Source organism: Lissotriton helveticus, chromosome 9 (genome assembly GCF_964261635.1).
Source record: "Lissotriton helveticus chromosome 9, aLisHel1.1, whole genome shotgun sequence".
In the NCBI taxonomy this organism is placed as follows: Eukaryota; Metazoa; Chordata; class Amphibia; order Caudata; family Salamandridae; genus Lissotriton; species Lissotriton helveticus.
The window spans coordinates 681457813-681479974 of record NC_136070.1 but is presented as its reverse complement, the minus strand read 5'-3'; the positions used below and the strand labels follow the sequence as shown (position 1 = coordinate 681479974).

General features: G+C 44.8%; 1 protein-coding gene across 1 annotated transcript in view; it reads right to left on the bottom strand.

Moving 5' to 3' along the window:
* Positions 1–22162, bottom strand: part of LOC144782926 (maestro heat-like repeat-containing protein family member 1) — a 73953-nt gene that overhangs the window by 50640 nt on the left and 1151 nt on the right. Inside the window, exons 3-6 of the mRNA XM_078662162.1 lie at positions 20981–21033; positions 15459–15566; positions 5199–5318; positions 4078–4176 (exon numbers count right to left, since the gene is read on the bottom strand). Coding sequence (XP_078518288.1) covers positions 4078–4176; positions 5199–5318; positions 15459–15566; positions 20981–21033 — 380 coding nt within the window. The remainder of the gene's footprint in view (positions 1–4077; positions 4177–5198; positions 5319–15458; positions 15567–20980; positions 21034–22162) is intronic.

The window sequence follows — 22162 nt, the reverse complement described above, 5'->3', positions numbered from 1 at the left end:
CTCCATGGCCTTAACTACATTCCTGCCATTATCTGTAGAAACATAACCAACCTTGCAATTTCTTGGGCGCAGCCATTTCAAGACCTTTTTGTTAAAGTCAGCCAAAATGTTGACTGCAGTATGACTTTTCTCCATGCCAAACATGGCTAATGTTGCATGTTTACGAGCACCCTTAAAAATCTCGACCAAATCACCACCTGCATTTATCTGTTTAATAACCCCTGAAAAAGAGACCCAGTGTGCAGTGATGCACATGTAATCAAGGGCTTGGCAACTGGTCCACATGTCTGTTGTCAGGTGTATAGTGTGAACAGCACTCTTCTGCAAAGCTGCCCCCACCAACTCAAGCACCTCTTTGTGTAGTGCTGGAACAGCAACCCTGGCAAAATAGTACCGGCTAGGAACCTTCCATTTAGGGGCCAATGTTGCCACGAGTTCAAGGAAACCCACACATTCGACAAACGAAAAAGGGAGAAGGTCCACCGCTAGCATTTTTGCCAGCTTAGTGTTATAGAGGCGTACAGTTGGGTGGTTGCGTTGAAATTGCGCATCTGAGGAGAACATGCCTGAAATGGTGCGCTGGACAAATTTACGGGATGATGCGGATGCCTTCTTCGACCCACTTCTGATCAGTGTTGACATTTTCCGCATTGGTGTGTCTCCCAGACTCTCAGTGTGCCTGTTATGTGTTACGGAGGGTGTGATGCTGCAAGGGGTACTGGGTGCAACCGGACACATGTCTGACGCTTCTTCTACCTCCCCATCATCTTCAGATGAAACACCTACTATGGGTATATTTTGGCCACTTGCCCTTTGGGATCGCTTTCCCTTGACGTTTGCTAGGTGCGGAAACCATTCGACAGCGTGCTTTCTTTCAAGATGACCTATCTGGCCTCCGGTTCCATAGTTGGTACCAGTCTTACCACGGCTAACTCTAGTCTTACAAATGCAACAAACGGCTATGTTATCATATTTTTCATGGACACTAAAAAAGTTCCAAACTGGGGACTGGAAACTTCTGGTTTTGCCGCACGAGGTGATACTGCTGCCAATGCCAGATGAAGCAGTGGTGGATGAGCCTTGCAGACATCTACTGGGTTGTGCAATTATTGCAGCAACCTTACTTGAGGGAGTCGAGCGGGATGGAGTCCCCCTCCGGGGAGAAAATATGGGAGCTGTAGGTTTTGTTGAACTTGTGGTACTACTTGACTGCGTTGGTGGTGCTACCAGTGGCACGTCGCCAGGGTCACGCTCAGCATGACGTCGGGATAGGGTGTAAATGTCTGTCTGCTGCATGGCCGGTGTGGCTGGACTGACATGTGTGATGACTAGGTCATTGCTGTCATCCTCTTCAACAACATCAGAATGCACCACTTCATCAAGTCCGACGTTCGGATCCATAAGTATAAGCTTTCCGGGGCCCTTCCTTTTAACATTTGATACCTTTCGCAGCTCATGGTGTGCCTCCCTCTCAGACGTCGGAGATGGTTGCCAATCCAGATCCAGATCATCATCTGATGGAGCGGGGCTTGAAGAGGAACTTCTACACATCCTCCTTGATCTTTTCCTTGCTGGGGAGCTGGGAGAAAATGAATCATCAGGAGGAGTGGCTTCGTCTTCCTGACATGATACCCCGGCTCCAAAGTCAATTTCCTCCTGTGCCCCTACTTCTGGAAGAACAACCATTGTGGGAACTTGCACCGCTCCATGGCCATCTTCACTGACCTCTACTTGCAAGTCTCCATGGACCTCTCCTTCTCGGCCTTCTCCTTCTCGGCCTTCTCCTTCTCGGCCTTCTCCTTCTCGGCCTTCTCCTTCTCGGCCTTCTCCTTCTCGGCCTTCTCCTTCTCGGCCTTCTCCTTCTCGGCCTTCTCCTTCTCGGCCTTCTCCTTCTCGGCCTTCTCCTTCTCGGCCTTCTCCTTCTCGGTCTTCTCTTTCTCGGCCTTCTCCTTCTCGGCCTTCTCCTTCTCGGCCTTCTCCTTCTCGGCCTTCTCCTTCTCGGCCTTCTCCTTCTCGGCCTTCTCCTTCTCGGCCTTCTCCTTCTCGGCCTTCTCCTTCTCGGACAGCTCCTTCTCGGACAGCTCCTTCTCGGACAGCTCCTTGCGCATGTACTTCTGCTTGTACTAGTAGCCCATGCAGTTGTTGTTGCGGCTTTGGTTGTTGAATAGTACTTGTGAGATGAGTTAAAACCTGTGTTGATGGCGTGCTGCTACTTTCTTGCGATGATCCAACATCACTGGTCGTTGGTGATTCAACAACTAAACAGGCTACCTGTGCAGCACTCATGGTGGGCCTTTGTTTTTTTGGTTGTTGTTGCCCAAAAAATGTCTTGGTTGAGCAACCAGTCGCCTTGGTAAGTGGTGCCACTTGCTTCTTCTTCTCCTTAGTAGAGACATCTTTCTTGGAAGAGGACCTACGGGCACCTCTTTTTGGAGCCATCTTCTTCAGATGTCTTAACAACAGGCCGCAGCAGCACTTCTTCCTGGCACTGATGCTCAACGATGATGCGTAGTTTTGTGCACCTAAACGCAAATGAAGACAGAGGAACATCAGTAAATATAAATGTTGCATATCTAGCGCTTGAATAAACAGTTAGCAAGTAGGCATTTATGAATACACACGTGCACACCACACAATATGGAATTTTCATAATTAGGATTTGCTAAATTTTTGGGAAACAGGAATTTAACATTGATCCAAGAGAGCACACACACAGAGGGTTGTGCTTTCATGTACCCCTGACTCCGCCTGGGCACCATGGGTGAAAGCAAGGCACAATGGGTGTAGGCCTATGTCTCATAGCTCACTGCCTGCCTTCAAAATGGCCGCTTGACCCCCCCATCCACATGGCCAGGACCATGCCTCAAAATGGCCACCACCAACATAGCCAGCACCCAACCCCTACTCCAAAAAGTGAAAACACACAACACAAATCAAATCACCACAATCCAATGCCATCCATCCATTTTCAGAAGGCTTATGCTGCCTGCTGGTGGTTTTCCGGTGCAAAATTGCATTTTTTACAATTTCGCGAGTGCGAGATTGTTGCTTCACGGCGCGAACGTGGCAAAAACCCACAAAATCCGCGAACAGACCGATTCTGGGCCCCCCTGGGCATAATGGATGACATCAGAGCACAGAATCATGTTAACAAAAATAATTTCAACAAAACAGTTGTATCATCCATGCACCCATAAATAAGCCTGGTGGTTTTCAATTCATGTGCAGCAGAATTGTAATTTTTACAATTTCGCGAGTGCGAGATTGTTGCTGCGCGGGACACGAGCAGTGCGAACACAAGCAAAAACATCCTCAGCTCGCGAACTTGCAGATTTTCCCCCCAAAAAGTCGAAAAAAAAAACACACACAAAAATCACCACAAACAAACAACATCAACTTACTTCTTTGTGAAATCAAAATTCGAATCCAAAATTAATCCAAAAAGCCTCAAATCCAAATATCCAGCAGCAACCACAAAAAGTAATCCTTCCCAGTCAAGAATGATCGAAAAGTGGCCAGGAAATGGAGGAGCTTGCTGGACAGGAACAGGAAGTTGGAGACTGGGGCACTTCCTTCACCCCACCCCTATGGGAGGAGCTTGCTGGACAGGAACAGGAAGTTGGAGACTGGGCCACTTCCTTTACTAAGTAATTTTTGTACTTTCGCTAGTGCGAGATTGTTCCTGCCCGCGCCGCGGACCGCGAGCAGCGCGAGCAGTGCGAACACAAACAAAAAATCCGCTTCGCGCGGATTTTGCGTATTCTCGCCGCATCCGCGAGAGTTCGCGGATTGCGGATTCCCCGAAAATACGAAAAATCCGCGAGCGTAACGGATTTTACGCCCATGCTTAATTTTTTCAACAAATGTTATGTACACATCAGGCACGGGAGGCTGTACTGGCCATCTATTTGATACATTTTTGTTTTCAGTATTGTAGACCGTATAAGTCTTTAGACATATTTTTGTTTTTTTCCTTGTAAACTTTTATCTTATTTTAAAATACACTTTTGCAAATGTGAACCGCTGCTGCTGGGAAAAGTTCAAAATATGACACAGAAAGAGATGCAAGGTTCTTACCCGCTCAGTAGCTAAAAGGGAACCCTTGAACTCTTCAAGTACTTGACGGCATTCGAATTCATGAACTCTGGCACATGTTTGGAAGCCAATTACTATATCCTGCAAAGAATGAAAGACAACTCACAGCCTCAGTGAGACATTAACCAAACACAGATATTTAGGACAAGTGATTCCATATTAGAAAGAAAAGCTAAAGATGGGGTTCTTGTTTGGACCTTCAGTGTTTACAACTGGCATTGGCGAATGATTCTCCACTACTAAATCAAATATATTCAGTGCCCAGAAAGCATAATTTAAGGATACTCTTATACAACTATGCTGGAGTGTTCTTACCATGGGACTGAAGAAGCATCTTTGGATAAGAAGATTAGAGTTCAGTCATTATCTGTGCTCCGTCACTAGGTTCTCTCTCTAGTGTTCACATAAAGGCACTGCAAGGAAAGTTCAGTTCACAAGCCTTCTTTGTGACGAAGGAGTGAGATTTCTTTAGCAGGAGGGCTTCTCCTTTCTTCCTCAAGTCTACTGTGCAGGGATTACACCAGATTCGGTTTTGCCCTTCATTCCTTGAGAACCCCTCCCTGACAATAGGTAGAAACAGACAGCTTTGTTGTCTTTTTTGTAGGTCTCTGAGAGAATCATTTCAAAGCTTTTACATAGCTTTAGACCTTCCTCCGCTTTATCTGCTATATTGATTAAACTTGGCTAATCTTATTCAATCACTTGCATCTATCAGGAGAGATCACCTAAAGAGGCGCCTAACTATCCCTGATGAAATGCAGCAGTGGTCACCTGAACAAAGGAACTATTCGTCTAGTTTCTGCTAACATAGCCCTCATCTACTCTGTGGAGGGTTTTCAGCCTGATATGATTTGGCTATCCAGGGAGTAGATATCACACTTTGGGATGAGAGGAAGTGCTGAGTGAGGAAGGTTTCATGGTCATCATTAATTTACCGTCAAGCTCCTGTAATGAAGTTACAAACCTGAACAATGTACACCCAGATGCTCCTCAGTCCTTCATGACTTCCTTCTCAACATGTGTCTGTTCTGGTCGTACAGGTGGACATTTTATCTCAGGGGAATAGATCTATGATTATTGTAAGAAATACACTTGGTACTTACTGAATGGTTAGGTGTTAAGATGAACCGGGCAGATAAGAACATGCTTCGAAGGAACTGTAAGATCATCGCATTATCATCACAGGCGGCGAGGCACTTGCCGATGCACCGGAAAATAAAACCCTAATATGGGAGTGAATTAAAGACAGTCCGAGTTCAGAATAAGCAACATCTCCTGCCCACTCTATGGGAGTTTTACTTATAGAGGAGCATTCATCTTTGATTAAACTCTACTCTCTGTTGTCTCTCACTTTGAAATTGCTTTTAATGAGTTGAGAGAAATGTTTATTATGTAATGTTATGTTATATCTTATGGACATTGTAAAGATTCGAATATGGCCATGAATATGACTCAAAACAACAAAAAGGGGGAGGGGGTGGGAGCCAATAAAGGTCCTGTACCTAGACTCAGAAAGTGCTAATGCAAAAAAGCAGTGGAGGTACTTTTCTTCTAGAAAGTGAAGAAGAAAAAAATGCTGGCAAAGAAGCGGGAATCCTAAAAAAAAAAATCTTGGTACCCTCACACAATCATGAGGATGTAATGTATCATCATTGGACTTGCTCCTCGTAAGGCTCCACAAAGAGTCGCTTTAGCAGAGACCTTTTATTTTTTTGCCGTCTGATGAGAAGGGCCAGTGTGAGGGCGTTTTGAATGTATGGGGTGGAGTGAATGTGTATATTGAAATAAAGGGACACTAAAGCTGTCTAAGACACACTGAACTAATGTGATGGTTCTCCTGGCAGGATTAAAAAAACAAAATTTGGTAGGGGCAACTACAGGGACATGATGTATCCTGTGAGTGTGGTCAGGTTGGCATGTTTAACGACTGATGGCCCAAAATAGATCTCAGCTACTTCTTAAGGACCTAAAAGAAAAGGGGGATACATCTACCCCACACTTAAGACGTAATATGCAGTGTAGGTATTCCCCTGAAAGAAAATACCTTGTTCAAAAAGTTGAAAATTGATCATCCAACCTAGAAAATGTATGAAAAAATAGAGAAAACACACAGTAAACAAATGTTTTGAATGTATGGTCCAGTGCGTCACCAGACCAGGATCCCTTTTCCAGCACAGTGTATCACAGTGTCTCCTAAAGTAGATATGCTCATGCTATTGTTGGCGCTGAACAGTTACCACAACGTGAAAGAAGTGAAGCACACGCTGATGGTAAACAGCGTTTACCACAAATCTTTTTTTCAGTAGTGAATCACAATGCGGTCGTTACAACGACAGCGTTATGATTCCGCATACCATTACTCCGGCTTGCGGGGGGGGGGAGGTGTTGGATTTAATATCCAACACCTTCCCTATTGTCCGCACAGACTGGAGCTGGAATAGTAAGTTATACTATTCCAACATCCAGCGCCCCCCCTCCGCGAGTCGTCATTCCAACTTGCTGAGTAATGGTATGCAGAATTACAACGCAGTTGTTGTAACAACCGCGTTGTGATTTCCGTGAAAAAGACAGCGGGATAATAACATACATTTCACACTGATACATCAAATATAACAGAACAGGCAAGTAGACATAGGTCTAACAGACAACATAAAACCAATCTGTGTTGGTGTTACACAGTGTATCATAAGTGATTAGTTGTCCTCAGGTGTGAATGGCATGTCTTATCCTTTGGATCAATCTGTAATGCCCCATAGGTCAAAAGCAGAGGGTAGAGCTTAGCTGCTAACTGTGGTAAGAGCAATGATACTCAGCATTAAGAAACAGTAAATCAAGGGGACCCAAATGACCTTAGGGTGAAAAGAAAAGGAAAAGCTGAGAGTGTTCTAGAGAAGCAACCATACTTATGTGATTTCTGCACAGAGAGTGCCAGAGACCTACCTTCCTCCGGTCACCTGGATAGAGACTTAGCAGAGGAGAAGACCTGCCTTTTAAGGTGTGGGTATTGAAGTGATTGATCTCAGGTGGGGTGCTTGCAGCTACAGGAAGGAGGGATGACAAAATGGCCAATGAGGACAGGAGAGGAGGGGCGATATTGATCCAATAGGAGCAAGCCCCTCACATGCTGGTGTAACATAGGTATCATCCCTCAGTGGTGACCATCTCAGAATGTGTAGTGGTCAAATGCAGGCCAGCCCAAAGTCAACAATGGTTTTTGAAAGGCAGCATCTTAGCAGGAAACTGAGACTGTTGAATGTTTTCTTAATGGACAGTGACAGTAGTAGAAAACTATGGGGCACCTAATTGCTCTCAGATATATAGTGACGGAGAGAAAGCCCGGTGCAGATAACCGCTAGCCATTCCTCATGGGGAAATCTAGGTATATTGACATCTACGTACATGTTGGATATATGGGCCTATTCCTCAGTGGCAGCTATCTTGGAGTGTGTGGCAATCAAATGCCCAAAGTCATCAATGGTATTAGAACAGCAGTGTCTAAAACAGTAGACTAAGACAGTTTAACCCCTTTAGTGCTCCCGTCAGCCAACGGCCATCGCGAGCACTACCTCCGTAGTGCTGTGCACGTCCGTTGGCTGACGCAGCCCCGCCCACTGATTAAAACCGCCGCACTGCAGCGGAATTCGCGCCGCGGTTAAGCAGTTAATGTTTTCATGGGGGGGTACTGCCTCATTGGTATCAACAGAAACATTCTCCATTGCAGGGCGTCCCATATGTGACATGGTGTTAGTGGTGATATGTTAAATCAGATGCCATGTATGAAGTGAATATTAATGCTTTCATGGTAAGGGAGTATCTGATGTCGCAGGGGACTGACTGGGGAATTATACCTTGCACCAAAGGAGTTCATCGTTCGCACCTTTGCTGTTGGTGTGGAGGCAGAAAATCTACTGTAGCTCCTTTCTGAAAAGGTTACCAGAGCTCCACGAGCTAGTTGCTTCTAAAATCGACCACTGGAGGTCATCTGGAGAGTGGTTTGAGTCACAAAAGTTATTGCACATTTTTGTAGTGCTGCACCTGCAGCAGATATTGCCCGGATGCTCTAATATTCTTGCTTTGATAGCCCTCATGGTCATTCCCACGTAAAGAAGGCCACACCCGCAGGTGATCAGGTCAAAACTGTTTTTTTTGTATCGCTGTATCCAGGTGAATTGGGGGATCAATTTGACCACTTTGGAATGTTTACTGAGCGGGCATACCCAGCAGATCCCACAGGGATCTTGTCTTGAGACAGGTGGTAAGGCCCACAAGGTTTTCTGCATGTGGGACTGTTGAACATGGGGTCTCATGTATACCAGGAGGTCCTTCAGGTTGCTCTGGGTACACTTAAAACTGAATTGTGGCTGTGGAATCTAAGGGGACCCTGTGCATAAAATACCCTAAGTTACATATTGTTGCATTCATCTGATCGGAGTTGGAGGTGAAGGTGGTCACACAAGTAAGGACATCTTCAGTGTACCTTAGAGCCAATATAGCACCCAACGGGTTCTTAGTGACTGCAGCACCACACCTGTTTCTTGATGATATGGTGTTCAGGATGAGAATGGTCACAAATTGTATGAAATACACACATTACTGGCTCATTCTTATCAGCAACATGGCCAAATTCCTGTCTGAGGCACTCATCATCAAAATCAACAATACAGGGATTGCACTGAAAGCTGGGTTCAGTATCTCAGCATTCAATTCACAGCTCGCGAAGATCAATGCCCAGATGAACGAGCACAAGAATTACCTCCTGCAGCATAAGCTCTCTTCAGACGAAGGTTCTATCACATCTCTCAGGACACATCATTCTTCAAACGGCATTTTGAGTAATGACAGTTGGGGCAGCAATGAGAACCGATGGGTTAAGGGTTCCCCACCATCCATGTATGGATATCCAATACCCACATTTTCAGCATACCGACAAATGTGGTACCCTGGATTCCAGATGCCCCCCCCCCCCCAACCACTGCAGCCCTTCTTCCAATACCCCTTTGCTCAACCTTTTTTGGGTGGGAGCAGAGGAGAAGAAGAGGAGGCAACACACAAGTGCACTGGAAACTTCAAGAAACCAAGATGCAGACCAGGAGTCAGTCGGCCAAGGAAGACTAGTCATTAATCTCTCAAAGATGACTCTGACCGAAGACAAGATTGCAGTACTACGCAAAGGCCTTGTATTCGTGCACACCTCTTTGGAAGACCAATTCCGTCTCATAAGCAAAAGTCACCAGGTCTTCCGCAAGTTCACCTTCAGGATTTTTTTTTCAGGACAGGAAAACCCCTGACAGTTGGGACTCAGGACTACGGATTCTATCTGAGTTGACACCTACCTTCAGCCATGACACCCAGTGAGGTTCTCACCTTTGAAAAAGCCATATTGAAGAAGACTGCACAGATAAGAGCTCCTAGGTTCTTCAACAATTTGTCATCCAGAACAACGCAGATTAGTTAAAGCCTTGACTGACGATCCTTTGATCGTGATCAAATCAGTAGACAAGGGCAGAGCGATTGTTGTGATGGACATCACCGATCACAACCAAGAAGGCCTACACCAGCTAGCGAATGGGAGATACTACCGCTCAATGAGCTCAGATCCAACTGAGACCTTGATAAAACAAATTCAATCCATGGTCATGATGGCGGAGGCACAAGATTGAATCGCTAAACATAAGGCAGTGTTCCTGGTGAATACCTTACCAAGGATCCGCTACTTTTACGTATTGCCCACAATACACAAGGAAAACAGCCCCCCTACAGGAAGGCCAATCGTCTACGGCATTGGATCTCTATTAGAACCTTTGAGTAAGTTCTGCGACCACTACCTTATACCACTGGTCTCTAGGACAAGGGACATGCTGAACCTGATTGCTGACACTAATCATCAACAGGAAATCAACCTCCTTTTGACCTTAGACTTAAAGCCCTTGTACACCAACATCCCTCAAGATGCCACCATAGTGGTCATTGAGGCCTGCCTCAGAGCAAAAGACAACAGCAGTGCTGATCGACTTTATCATCGAATGTGCCACACTAGCGTAGAATAATACCTTTTTTAAATTCAATACCTGGATCTATCATCAGATACAAGGGACAATATTGGGCAGCACACTTGCCCCAAGCCTGGTCTGTCTATACATGGCCCATTTTGAAGAACAACACATCTTTACTGACATGAATCCCTTCAATGCCAACATTCTAAAGTGGCGATGATACATAGATATTATTCTGGTCTTCTGGAAAGGTGATAACACCACATGCCAGGAATTTGGATGCTGGATCAGTACTCTTAACCCATACCTGCGATTCACCCAGTCTGCCTCAACAAGGCAGATACCATTCCTGGAATTACTAATCTCCATTAAGGTGGGGAATCTATGCACTAAGACATATAACAATATCACTGATAGCAACAGTCTTCTGTTATTTAATAGTCACCATCCAAAAGCCCTATAGGAGAACTTGCCATATAGGCAGTTTCTCTGTGTCCGGAGAAATTGCAGCTTTTTGAAAGATTATGGCGCTCAAGCCAAAACACTTAGTAGGAATCTGTCCTCCTGGTACTACGCATTCAGAGTTATCAAACGAGCTGAGAAAAGTATACAAAACAATTAATAGGAATCTCTTTTAGAGACCAACACAAGACCCACTGAAAATGTGGACTAGTGTCCTTATCTTCACCCCCAACTCCAATCGGATCAAACGCACCATATTGAAACATTGGGGAATTTTATGCACTGGGTCACTTGAGATTCCACGGCCACAATTTGCTTTTAAGTGTACCCAGATCCTGAAGGACCTCTTGGTACACACCAGGCCCCGCATTCAACAGTCTTTCATGTAGAACACCTTGTGGGTCTTACCACCTGTCACAAGCTACTATCCCTGTGAGTCCTACGGGGAATGTCCCCTCTTATAAACATTCCAAAGAGGGCAAGTTGGGTCCCCAGTTCACCTGGATACAAAAAAAATGACACTAACTGCAATACAAAAAACTGCATCTACCTGATCACTTGCCCGTGTGGCCTTCATTACGTGGGAATGACCTCATGCACCATCAAACCAAGAATAATGGAGCACTGGTGCAACATCCACTGCAGACACAGCACTACAAAAATGTCCAATCACTTTTGCGACTCTAATTACTCTCCAGATGACCTCCGATGGACAATTTTGAAACAACTAACTCATGGGGCCTGGTTAACCTTTTCAGAAGAGAGCAACAGTGGATTTTCTGCCTCTCCACCAACAGCAAATGTCTGAAAAATTAAAACCTCTGGCTGGTGCGAGGTGTAATTCCCCAGTCAGTCCCCTGCAAAATCAGATACTCCCTTACCATGGATATACTGACATTCTCTTCATACATGCACTCTGATCTACCATATCATCACTGACACCATGTCACATATGAAATGCCCTGTTATAGAGTCTCTCACACCACACTAAGCAGTGCTTATGATAAGTATTTTAGGACTTGGCATGGGTCTCTTCTTCATTAACATGAATGTTTCTGTTGATACCAATGAGACAGTACCCTACAATAAGAAAACATTTTACTGCGTGTCAGATGTTTTAGATTGCCCCTTACTAATACCATTGATGACTTTGGGCCATCCTCCATCTGACCGCTACACACTCCAGGATGGCTGCCACTGAGGGATGATACTTCCGTTACACCAGCACTCGAGGGGCTTGCTCCTATTGGCTCTAGCGTACCAGCGTGCCCCTTCTCTTCTCTCTTCTCCTCATTTGCTTTTTGCCCAATAGCGCTCCCAAAGCACTCTAATCCATTGGAAATAGACCACTTGGTCACCCATGTTACTTATTACATGAGGAGGACCATATTTCCAACATGAACACAGACACCAATAGGCCTAGATTCCACCATGAGGGATGGCTAGCAGTTATGTGCACCTGACTTTCTCTCCGTCATTATAATGCCTGTGCACCATGCTTTTCTCTCACCATCACTCTCCATTAAGAAAACATTCAACTGTCCTATTTTACTGCTTAGATGCCCCATTTATAAAACCATGGTGTCTTTGGGTTGGCCATCATTTGACCACTACACACTCTGAGACGGCCGCCACTGAGGGATGATACTTTGGTTGCACTAGCATGCGAGGGGGCTTGCTCCTATTGGCTCAAGCTCGCCCCTCCTCTCCTCATTGACCATTTGGTCATCCCTCCTTCCCGGGGCCGTACACACCACACCTGAGAACAATCACTCCAATTACACATTACACATATGTCTACTTGCCTGTTTTGTTATATTGTGTGCACTGGCTTGTTTTTTTCACATCTTTCAAGTTGTGGCGACTGATCAGCGCCAACAATAGCATGTACATGTCTACCTTCGGAGACACTATGATACAGTGAGCTGGAAAAGCGATTCTGGTGGCGTATTGGACCATACATACAAAACATTTGTTTACTGCGTGTTTTCTTTATTTTCATAATTTATTGTCTAGGTTGGAAAATCAATTTTAAACATTTTAAAACAGGTATTTTCTTCTGAGGGAATACCTACATTGCATATCACGTCTTAGGTGTAAGGAAGGGTTTCCCCATTTACTTGAGTCCTGAAGAAGTGTTATGGATCTTTTTAGGGGCCAAAGATGTCCACATGGCCACACTCACAGATTAAGGCTACTTGGGTACATCACACCACTGTAGTAGCCTCTATCAAATTATGTTTTTTTAATCCTTCCAAGGGAACCATTACTTTAAAGTCAAGTTTGGTATCTCTGAGACAGTTTTAGTCTCCCTTCACTTCACTGCACACATTCACTCCACACTCACATTCAAACTGCCCATACACAGGCACTTTGTGGGGCCCATGGGGCATTGCAGCGCTGACCCTACCAACAGAACGTGCACTATGATGCATGACATCCTCATGGATGTGTGAGGGCACCAGGAAATAATCCTTTGGATTCCCCCTTCTTTGTTTGCCTGTCATTCTTCTTTGCTTTTTGATAGAAACAGTACCTAAACTGCTTTTTGCATGAATATGACCTCAGATCCATTGAATGGAGAGGGGCTCTAGCATGAAGAGTACCTTTTAGCTGAAGGGGATCCATTGGGGCAATGAGTATAACCCTGACATGTGGTGGCTCCTAATGAGCCAGGTGGAGAGTAATTACCTTATGGAGTTCATCTCCATCTGATTCCTAGTAGGTCGGTGTTAGACCCGTCTGCTTCTGAGAGTCCCCTCACCACTATGATTTCTTTTGTTCCCCCGTACCTCCCAAAATTTGTCGTTTTTCTTTGTCTGCCAGGACTTTTTATGTGCTGTTTCATGGGGCTAGATGTTCCTTGACGCCCAGTTGCTCACAAGGTTTTTGGCACCTATTTACAAGGTGCCTGGCGGAACCTGTGGCATTACAAACTGGGGTTGTCAACCTGTATGAGTGGCCCTAAAATGGTGGACACCCTTTTCCCTCATGTGAGTGACTCCCATTGGAGCCTCCCTGAACTCTGGCCTTTTGAGGTTTTGGCGCCCTTTGTTTGACGCACATTCCTGATAGGAATCCCTTTGTTTTCCTCAGATACACAAAATGGCTGCTCTTGAGCCACAGAACGGTGGCTGCTAGTGACCTAGATATACCTCAAAAGTGCCAAGGCATTGCCACAGCCAGAGAAGGTTCTAGAACCTTCTGGCTCGTGCCAGCACCCCAGGGCACTGGCTATAAAAGGCCCAGTCCCTGGCGGCCATTTTAGAAAGAAGAAAAGAAGAAGGAGATTCCAGACTTGACACCAGATTGACACCTGCCCTGTTGACCCCCTGAGGTGGCTGGTAGCGTAGGCAGTAGAGTAGCAAAGGTTGCTGGCGTTGTTTCCGACTGGAGTTCCAGTCATCTGCGTGAGTGGTGACCTTGCACCTACAGCGCCTGCCCAGCAAGTGCCTCATTGCCCCAAAGGCTGTGGCCATACTTGTAGTGCCTCCCCGCCCCCCCCCTCGGTGGTGATATCGTGACTGATACTGCGTGTCGCGAGGCGAGAGCAAGTACGACGCGACCGCGATCTTCAGAAGTGCCCCCTTCGCGACAGGCGCCTCCAGGGTGGAGCTCGGACGTCTCCGAGCCCCACCTCCGTAGAGCGCTTCCTGTGCGGACTGAAGGTGAGGTGGTGCGCCGGGGCGGGGAAAGGCCGGCCTTCATTGGGAGAGACTAGCGTCTCGGCCTCTTCCCCAGTGAGCCGGAAGCTGTAGCTGTGGGCGGGATCCACCCCGTATGAGGAAGTCGGAGGGAGGACCGTGGAGCCCCTGAAAACCCTGTCGCTGGCGTGAGAAGTGCTGTGCCCTGACTGAATCGCTTTCCGATTGCAGCCGATGCGAGGTGGGCCCGTTTCTTCAGGTGGGGTGCAGCGTTGTGAAGGAACTGTGAACCGGCATTCATTTGACTGAGCGCGAAGGTTGTGTGACCCCTCCGGCAGCCCGTTCGTCAGTCTAAAGACTTTGAACTGGTGCCGCCTGTGTGCTAGAGGTGTCAAAGCCTGTAGGCGCGCATAGACTCCACCGGCAAGCAGAGATCTCATCCCGGTGGCAGCGGAGTGCAAATGCTGTATTCACTGTGTTTCCTTGCCTTCTAGATACACGCGCATTACTCCCTGAGTGAACCCTAAAGTGTCTAAAGCTTATTTTGTGCCTAGAGAAGCCCGTACTCGTTATCCTTGAAACCAATGTGAACTGTAAGAGTTATCTTTCCAAGCTGAAACGTATTGCAAGTGTAATCTTCCTAAAGCATTTAATTGGTGGCAGCGATACCAGAATGAACATGTGGTTATTGAGTTAAATGAACCAGTATTTATTCTGCTATATAAAAGTGATATTTATTTGTGATATTTATTCCTGATATGTATTCTATTTATCTTGCTATTTATTCCTGAAGATCTATTTACAGTATTTATTTCAGCAACTGAATCCCAGAGGTTTGTGACTAAAGAAATGCGAATGTGCTTTCCCAACTGAACCCTATTTACAACAGAGAACTTTTACATAAAGGAATCGTATTTTTCTACAGCAGTGGTGTGGTGTCCTTCTTTTTGGTGTGACTGCGCAGGGAGTTATTATTGGGTCAGAGCCGGCTTAACACTAAAGCCTTCACTTGCCTTGTCACTTGAGCCAAGCTACCCCCCTTTGTGCTGGGCTTGCCCATCGCAGGTCCAACAGTCGGCTTTTACAGGGAGTGGGAGAACCGTACCTTATTTTTCCCACTGGTCTATTCCAGTCCTGTGTACCCATAGTATAAAAATGAACTTTACCAATCACTGTGCAATTGAATACACAGTTCTATCCTTCTCTGCCTTTGTGTTAAATTGACTTCCACAGTGGTTCAATGCTGACCCTTGAGAGCACTAACCTCCTCATTCTCATGATGGACGAAACTGGGAATCTGAAAGCTGAACTCCTCCATTAATGAGACGTGCCATTCTCTGTAAGGGACTTGCTTCAGGATAGACCCCAGGAACTGCAAAGAAAACCGAAAGAAACTTTAACGCAGTAATATATATTTAAATGCAGTATCTACAGCTGACATCTGGGTGCATTGACTTTGAGAAGATGAGTCAACAAACTACGGCTAACAACAACTTCAGTAATGAAGAAATATTATGATGGCAGAAGAACCAGAGAACACATACATCAATGCTTAACTAGTATGGTATGAAATCAGTGGTCAGAAGAAACAAGGAGACCTTTGCAGTGTCCATGATTTACAAAGAAACACGTGAAACAAAAGCATGCTGACAACAAATTACTGTGAAAAGAGCAACAGTGCAGCAAATCCAGACAGAAAGCAGATGGAGACTGTGCAACAATATCACATACTTAGGAGCAGAATGCAAACATATAGACTCTTCGATCACCAGCATGGGGGCCAAATGTAAATTTAATTTTAACAAGGGTGAAGGCTGAACACAAGGAAAAGAAAATTGCATCTCAGAAGTGTGAGAAGTTGGTCTGACATATGCTGTCCACTAGTCATAGTGGGCACCTTGCACCAGTCCAAGCAACTCTTATTGATGATAGGTTAAAACAGCCTTTAGGCTAAGTCTTGAAGGAGTGTAAAGCAGCTTGGTTTACCAGATCATACCCATTTGAATGTCTAAATGACAGGAGAACCACACAAGGTATATATATATATATATATATATATATATATATATATATATATATATATATATATATATGTATGCAGCGTTTAGAACGCAAGCATTACCACGGAATACCTTTACAACGCGGGCGTAACAACGAAAGTTGTTACCACGCATTGCGCTGGGGGGCGCTCAAGGATAGTAAATGATTTAATTTACTATTCCAACACCTTCCCTACTATCCACGGGGACTGGTGTTGGAATAGTAAATTAAATTAATCAATTTTGCGCCCCCCAGCGCAATGCGTGGTAACAACTTTCGTTGTTACGAACGCGTTGTAAAGGTACGCGTTGTCAATGTATGCGTTCTAACGTCATACATCCTATATATATATATATATATATATATATATATATATATATATATATATTGTATTGATTACTAAACACTCTCTAGCCAGGTACACAACATAAACACGATAGAACTTAAGTAAATAGCACAATACACAATGGGCCACACGGGGAGACCAAACCATATATTAAGAAAGTGGTATAAGAACCACGACTTGACTAGACACAAGGCCTAGAGCCTGTAGAATCGCCGGGACCCCAAGGAACCACCCAAGGTAGTGACTCAGGGGACCCATGGGCGACGTGTGCAGTGAGAGAACACAGCTGCGAGCTCCGTTAGCTTCTATATGGAAAGTCACGTTGAAATTTTAAAGTTTAAGGACACTTAGGAGAGGACTTTGAGCAGACCCCTTTAGGCTTAAGGGGTTCTAGGGCTATCACCCACAGGTGCACCGGAGAACTCAAGTTACCTCACCCAGAGAAGCCGGGTGCATAGGTGTCAAATGGTGTTGAGAATTGTTGCTGTTTTCAATGGCGACCTGCTGCAAAGTGCTGATGCCATGAAGAAGGAAAGTGTCCGGTGTGATCCAAGCCTGGATTGAAAATGTGAAGAACCTGAAAGCAGAGGGGACAGAGTCTGGGTCACTTGCCAGTGAACAGGGGCATGATAGACGAGGCCCACCGATGTCAGGTGATTCAGGTGCGAAGAGGTGAAGCTTGACTCTGCAGCAACGAGGACCCGGAGGCATAGACGATGACCAGGAGCTGGATTTGAGCTGTCCCACAAAGCATGTCGAGTGCTGCGGCATCGATGCTCGATTGAACACAAGCCTTAGCAACAGCAACCCATGCAGAAGGAGAAAATATGCTTCGTTGTGGATCAGCAGGGTCCAGGGGACTCACCAAGTGATTTAGAGTCAGGGCACATCTGGAGCAACCAGGGAAGCCCAAGTAAAGTTAAAGTTGCCTTCTCAGGGACCCACAGGTTGACGAACCAGGGATCGCAAAGGTACCTCGAGAGAAAACCCAAAGGGTTGGCTCACTGAACACTCGTGGAGTGAAGGCCAACAATCTTTGGTGGAAATGCTGCTCGGGGTCTGGGCTACAAGTAACCCAAAGCACAGACTCAAGGATCGCCAAAAAGCATATGCACTTGCTAATGTGCATGGTGTCCAGGGGTTCCGGTTCCACTGTCCCCATGAGGGCTACGGGTCTCAGCCTTTCTGAGAGCTCGAGTTAGCCTCTGGGAAGTCAGGAAACCCACCCCCTGTGTTGCAAATTCTTTGGAGTCTGGAGGGAGCTTCGGAGATGCAAACCGGTCAAATGCGTCTTTGGTGCCTGCCACTCAGGGGAGTAACTCCTTTACTTAAAGGGAGATTCTTCAGTCATCTAGTGTCATGTGGATCGTCGAAGTTCCAGGATTTAGTATCAGAGTTTCGTCCAGGTAAATCTAAAGTCCTGTAGTCAGGGGTTCCTACTTTATACCCAAGGAAGGGGTGAGACAAACTCAGGGAACTCACCTATGGGAGTGTTTAGGAATAGGGGTGGCTACACCCATTTTCTTTGTCCAGTTTTGCGCCAGAGCAGGGGCTGGTAGCCCCTGCAACTGGTATGAACTGGGCTATGCACGGGGACACCGAATGTGCCCCGAGTGCAGACTTCAAAGCACTCTTGGAGTGCACCTGTACAGACCCAAATACACTAAAGCCTGTTTGGGAGGTTGTTACACCTCCCTGTGACAGGAAACTTTTAGTCCAGGCCTCCCCTGCCAGAGTGTTGTCCTGCAGCAGAAGGCCAGACTCCTGTCTGTGGCTGCAGCATCCATTTTGTGATGCCAGGGTTAAGGAAAGCTAGTGCCGGGTAGCCCGGTGCCCCACACTAGTGGTTCCACCATGGAGAAATCATACCTCCCACACCAGTTACTGGTGTGTAGGTATGATTCCAAGGGGTTTTTTACCCCAAAAACCACATGGTCCTGTGAAGCCACAAGGTTATACCGCACTTAAGAGTATATGGTCTAGGCTGCATCACTAGCAACCCCGGAAGATAGATTCCGAAGGCTGCAGAGGGGCTCTGCTCATGCATGGGCACCCTCTTACACCAATCCCAGCACCCTGCCTTCAGGATTGATAAGGCCTGCCATAGGGGTGACTGATAGGTACATATGTGTAGTGATAAGACAGATACAGGAAACCTATATATGAGTAAGGGATGCATACACCACCTTACACAGGCTGGTGTAGCAGGCCGTTATGTCATTTTGGAAGGCTTCCCAGGGGTGGTATAATACATGCTGCAGCCCCTGGGAGGCCTCTGGGGTACCTATGCCCTGGGTACATAGTATACCATATACTAGGGATTTATGAGGGTACCCTAGAATCCAATCTGGAATGTATCTAAAGTACATGGAATCAATTCATAAGAGAAAGCAGACAGGCTGGGGACCTGGCTAGCAGGTTCCCAGCCAAACTAGGTCAAAAACCATCAAAACACAAGGAAAAAAGTGGGGGCAACCATGTAGTCAGATTCCACCTTCCTACAAGGAGCACAATAATAGCACAGTGGAGTGTGATGACCTCGTCAAAATACAGTTAATGTGACTGTCTGGGAATTAAAAAGAAACCAAGTAGTAGTTGGCTGACCAAGGGATGAATAGAGAAAGCTATTATATGGCCATCACAAGGTTGAACTGGAACAGTGACAGAGTGGTAATTCAGACGAAGATAGGGAGCACTGCTCATGTGCCAAGCCGACTGCATAATATGAACATACTGATACTTTAAAAAGCAGTGGGTAGAGCAGGAAGAGAAATATTGTGACAATCCATGGAAAAAAAGAACTTTGTGCTACTCTGACTATTCTGGGGACAAAAATAGGGGAAACATCCTTAACCACGATGTTTAAACAACTACTTACTGGAACAACGAAGAGTGAACAACGAAAAAGGCTGAACCACGAAGGTAACATCCACGAACGACGGAACAACAAAGGATGGAACCACAACTTTTAGAACACCGGAGCATGCTAGGAAAACAATTGAAAGGGTAGAAGGGGGGTGTCGGGGGACTCCCCCCACAAAAAAAAAATATATATATATATATAGTAAAAAATATACGTGGAAGATTAAAATCGTAATAGATTAAAATCAAATACAGCAAAGGTTGTTGAAGAAATTAGTTTACAAAAAAATTACCGGTTTATGTCAGGAGATGGCAGTGTTGCTTTCATTTTAAAAATTGTAAAAGCATAAGATTCACGAACAGAATATGGAATTAAAACTAAAAATTTCGTGGTTTAGGGAGTAGTGGTTTAAAATGTAGTGGTTAAGAAAAAATTGTGGTTTAGCCTTCGTTGTAAAAGAAGTCGTGGTTTAGGCAGTAGTTGTTAAGTCATACAATCCAAAAATAGACATAGGGGTATATTATCAAGGGGTTTTATCTCCGCTTTTTTGGCTTTAAAAGCCAAGAAAGCGGAGATAAAATTATCTCCCTATTACCAAGCTGTCGCTAACACCAGTTAGCGACAGCTAATAGGAGATAGCGACCATCATGGGCCCCACTTTGCATGTCAGTGATATTTATCACTAATGATATGCAAAGTGGGCGTGCCAAGATGTTAGCGACTGGAAACAGTCGCTAACATCGCTATCTCCTATTACCAACTTTTGGAGATATTTGCGCTAAGGGCGAATATCTCCAAAAGCTAACACCTGCCCTGAGCAGTTCTTAGCCATGTTATCCAATGGGAGGTGGATAACATGGCTAAGAGCATTTGCTCGATAATGCATGAATATCGCTGACTTTTCAGCGATATTCATGCATTGCGGGCGTTTTTTATCGCATTTGCGATAAACCTTGCTAATAGCAAGGTTTATCTGCGATAAAAATCGCCGATGTGCGGCGATAATTTTTGTCTCTAAACAAGTTAGAGACAAAAATTATCGCTAGTTGTTGATAATATACCCCTTAGTTCCCGATTACCAATTTGTGGCTACATTTTTAGCCCTTTGCAACAGCAGTCAAATATATGAGTAATGGATTAATCACAGCAGAGCCTGTAATTTACCTGAGTAAAACATGGGGATACACTCTGATACATACAAGGACTAGGTGCAGTAAGTACGTAATTTTCAATTTTCTGAGTGTCAACTTGGGCCAAAGAGGTTATTAATGCTGCTGATAGATATTACATCCTAAGAAAATGTTGTGTACCCAGTACGGCGTCTCCCCCTCTGTGCCCAATCATAATCAAGGTCATAGAAAGGATCATAATCCAGAGAAACAATAGAAATATGGTGAAAATATTGCAACCACGTAGCAGAACAGCACTATGAAGGGGTGAATTAAATATCTGCATATATTCACTCTGAATGACTGGTTATGGAAGAAAACAATGAGTCAAGAGTCATGTGTGACATTCATTAGCAAATAATCCTTACTGAAACAAGGATGCATTTCCACTGTGCCAAGTCAAAGGTTCTTTCCGTTGAAGCTGAAATAGCAGTTGGAAAAAAAGATATATAGGTAAGTAAAGGTAAATGTCAAGACGCATTTTAAAGGCCATGGGCTTACATACCAAGCACTGGCAGAAGTAGAATCACACAATTCAAAGTGTGAAAAATGTGTCTGTTGGTTCAGCCTCACCTAGTAATTGATTGCAAGGCCCTCACTTATTCATGTGCACTTGATGTTACTCTTAACTCCTTAAATCAGTGTATTACAGAGCTTCTGCCCTTAAACATTTCGGCTGTCAGGTGCAACCGTGATCACAAAGGGGATCACCATCATAGTTCAGAGTTAAAAAGTGCATACTTGCTCTAAAATTACATACACATAGACAAATACTCTTTTGCTATATCCAAGACCAAAATGATTTTAACACTTCATAATTCAACTTCATAATTCACTTAAATGAAATTATAATAAGTAATATCTACCTAAAACACATTAAAAACACTTCGGCATGATAACTGGTATACACAGGCTGAAATGTGTCTTGTTTTTCAGAAAACAAGGGTGTGCAACCTAACAGTAATACATATCAATTCATTACTACCAACGTAATATAACCAACTCTTCTTAATGTCCCTCACTTTGAAATTCTCACATAGTAGAATTCAGTTATGCAACATTTAAAACATTTCTTTTAACTGCAAATAATGGTTGAACCAGTGTCCTAACATTTTCCTACATATTACTTGCGGTGAAATACCCTGTTCAGCCTTACTCTTCATGCAAACAATGTTATGTCTAAGTAGACTAATCTACCCTCCCATGTACCCTGACTAATACCTGCTTCTAATATAAAAGTAGAGACAACGTTTGGTGTTAATAAATGTGTTTTGTATTGAAGCCACCTGTGGTCTTTTTTCAAGCTCAATAATTTCAAAGAAGTGGTGATATTACATTGTTAAAATAAGTCACAAATGAAATATAAGACCTGTTGCGTATCTGAGAAGTGTAATAATCATGATGGCCTTGGATATATTAAAGAAGTATTTTTTCTATGTTCATGGAATCTTTGAGCAAATGTGCACTTTAAAACATGGATTCAAGATACCGCTTCATTATGTGATCAAGCTTGCGTCTGACAGCTGAAGCACTTCATTGCAGAAGCTTTG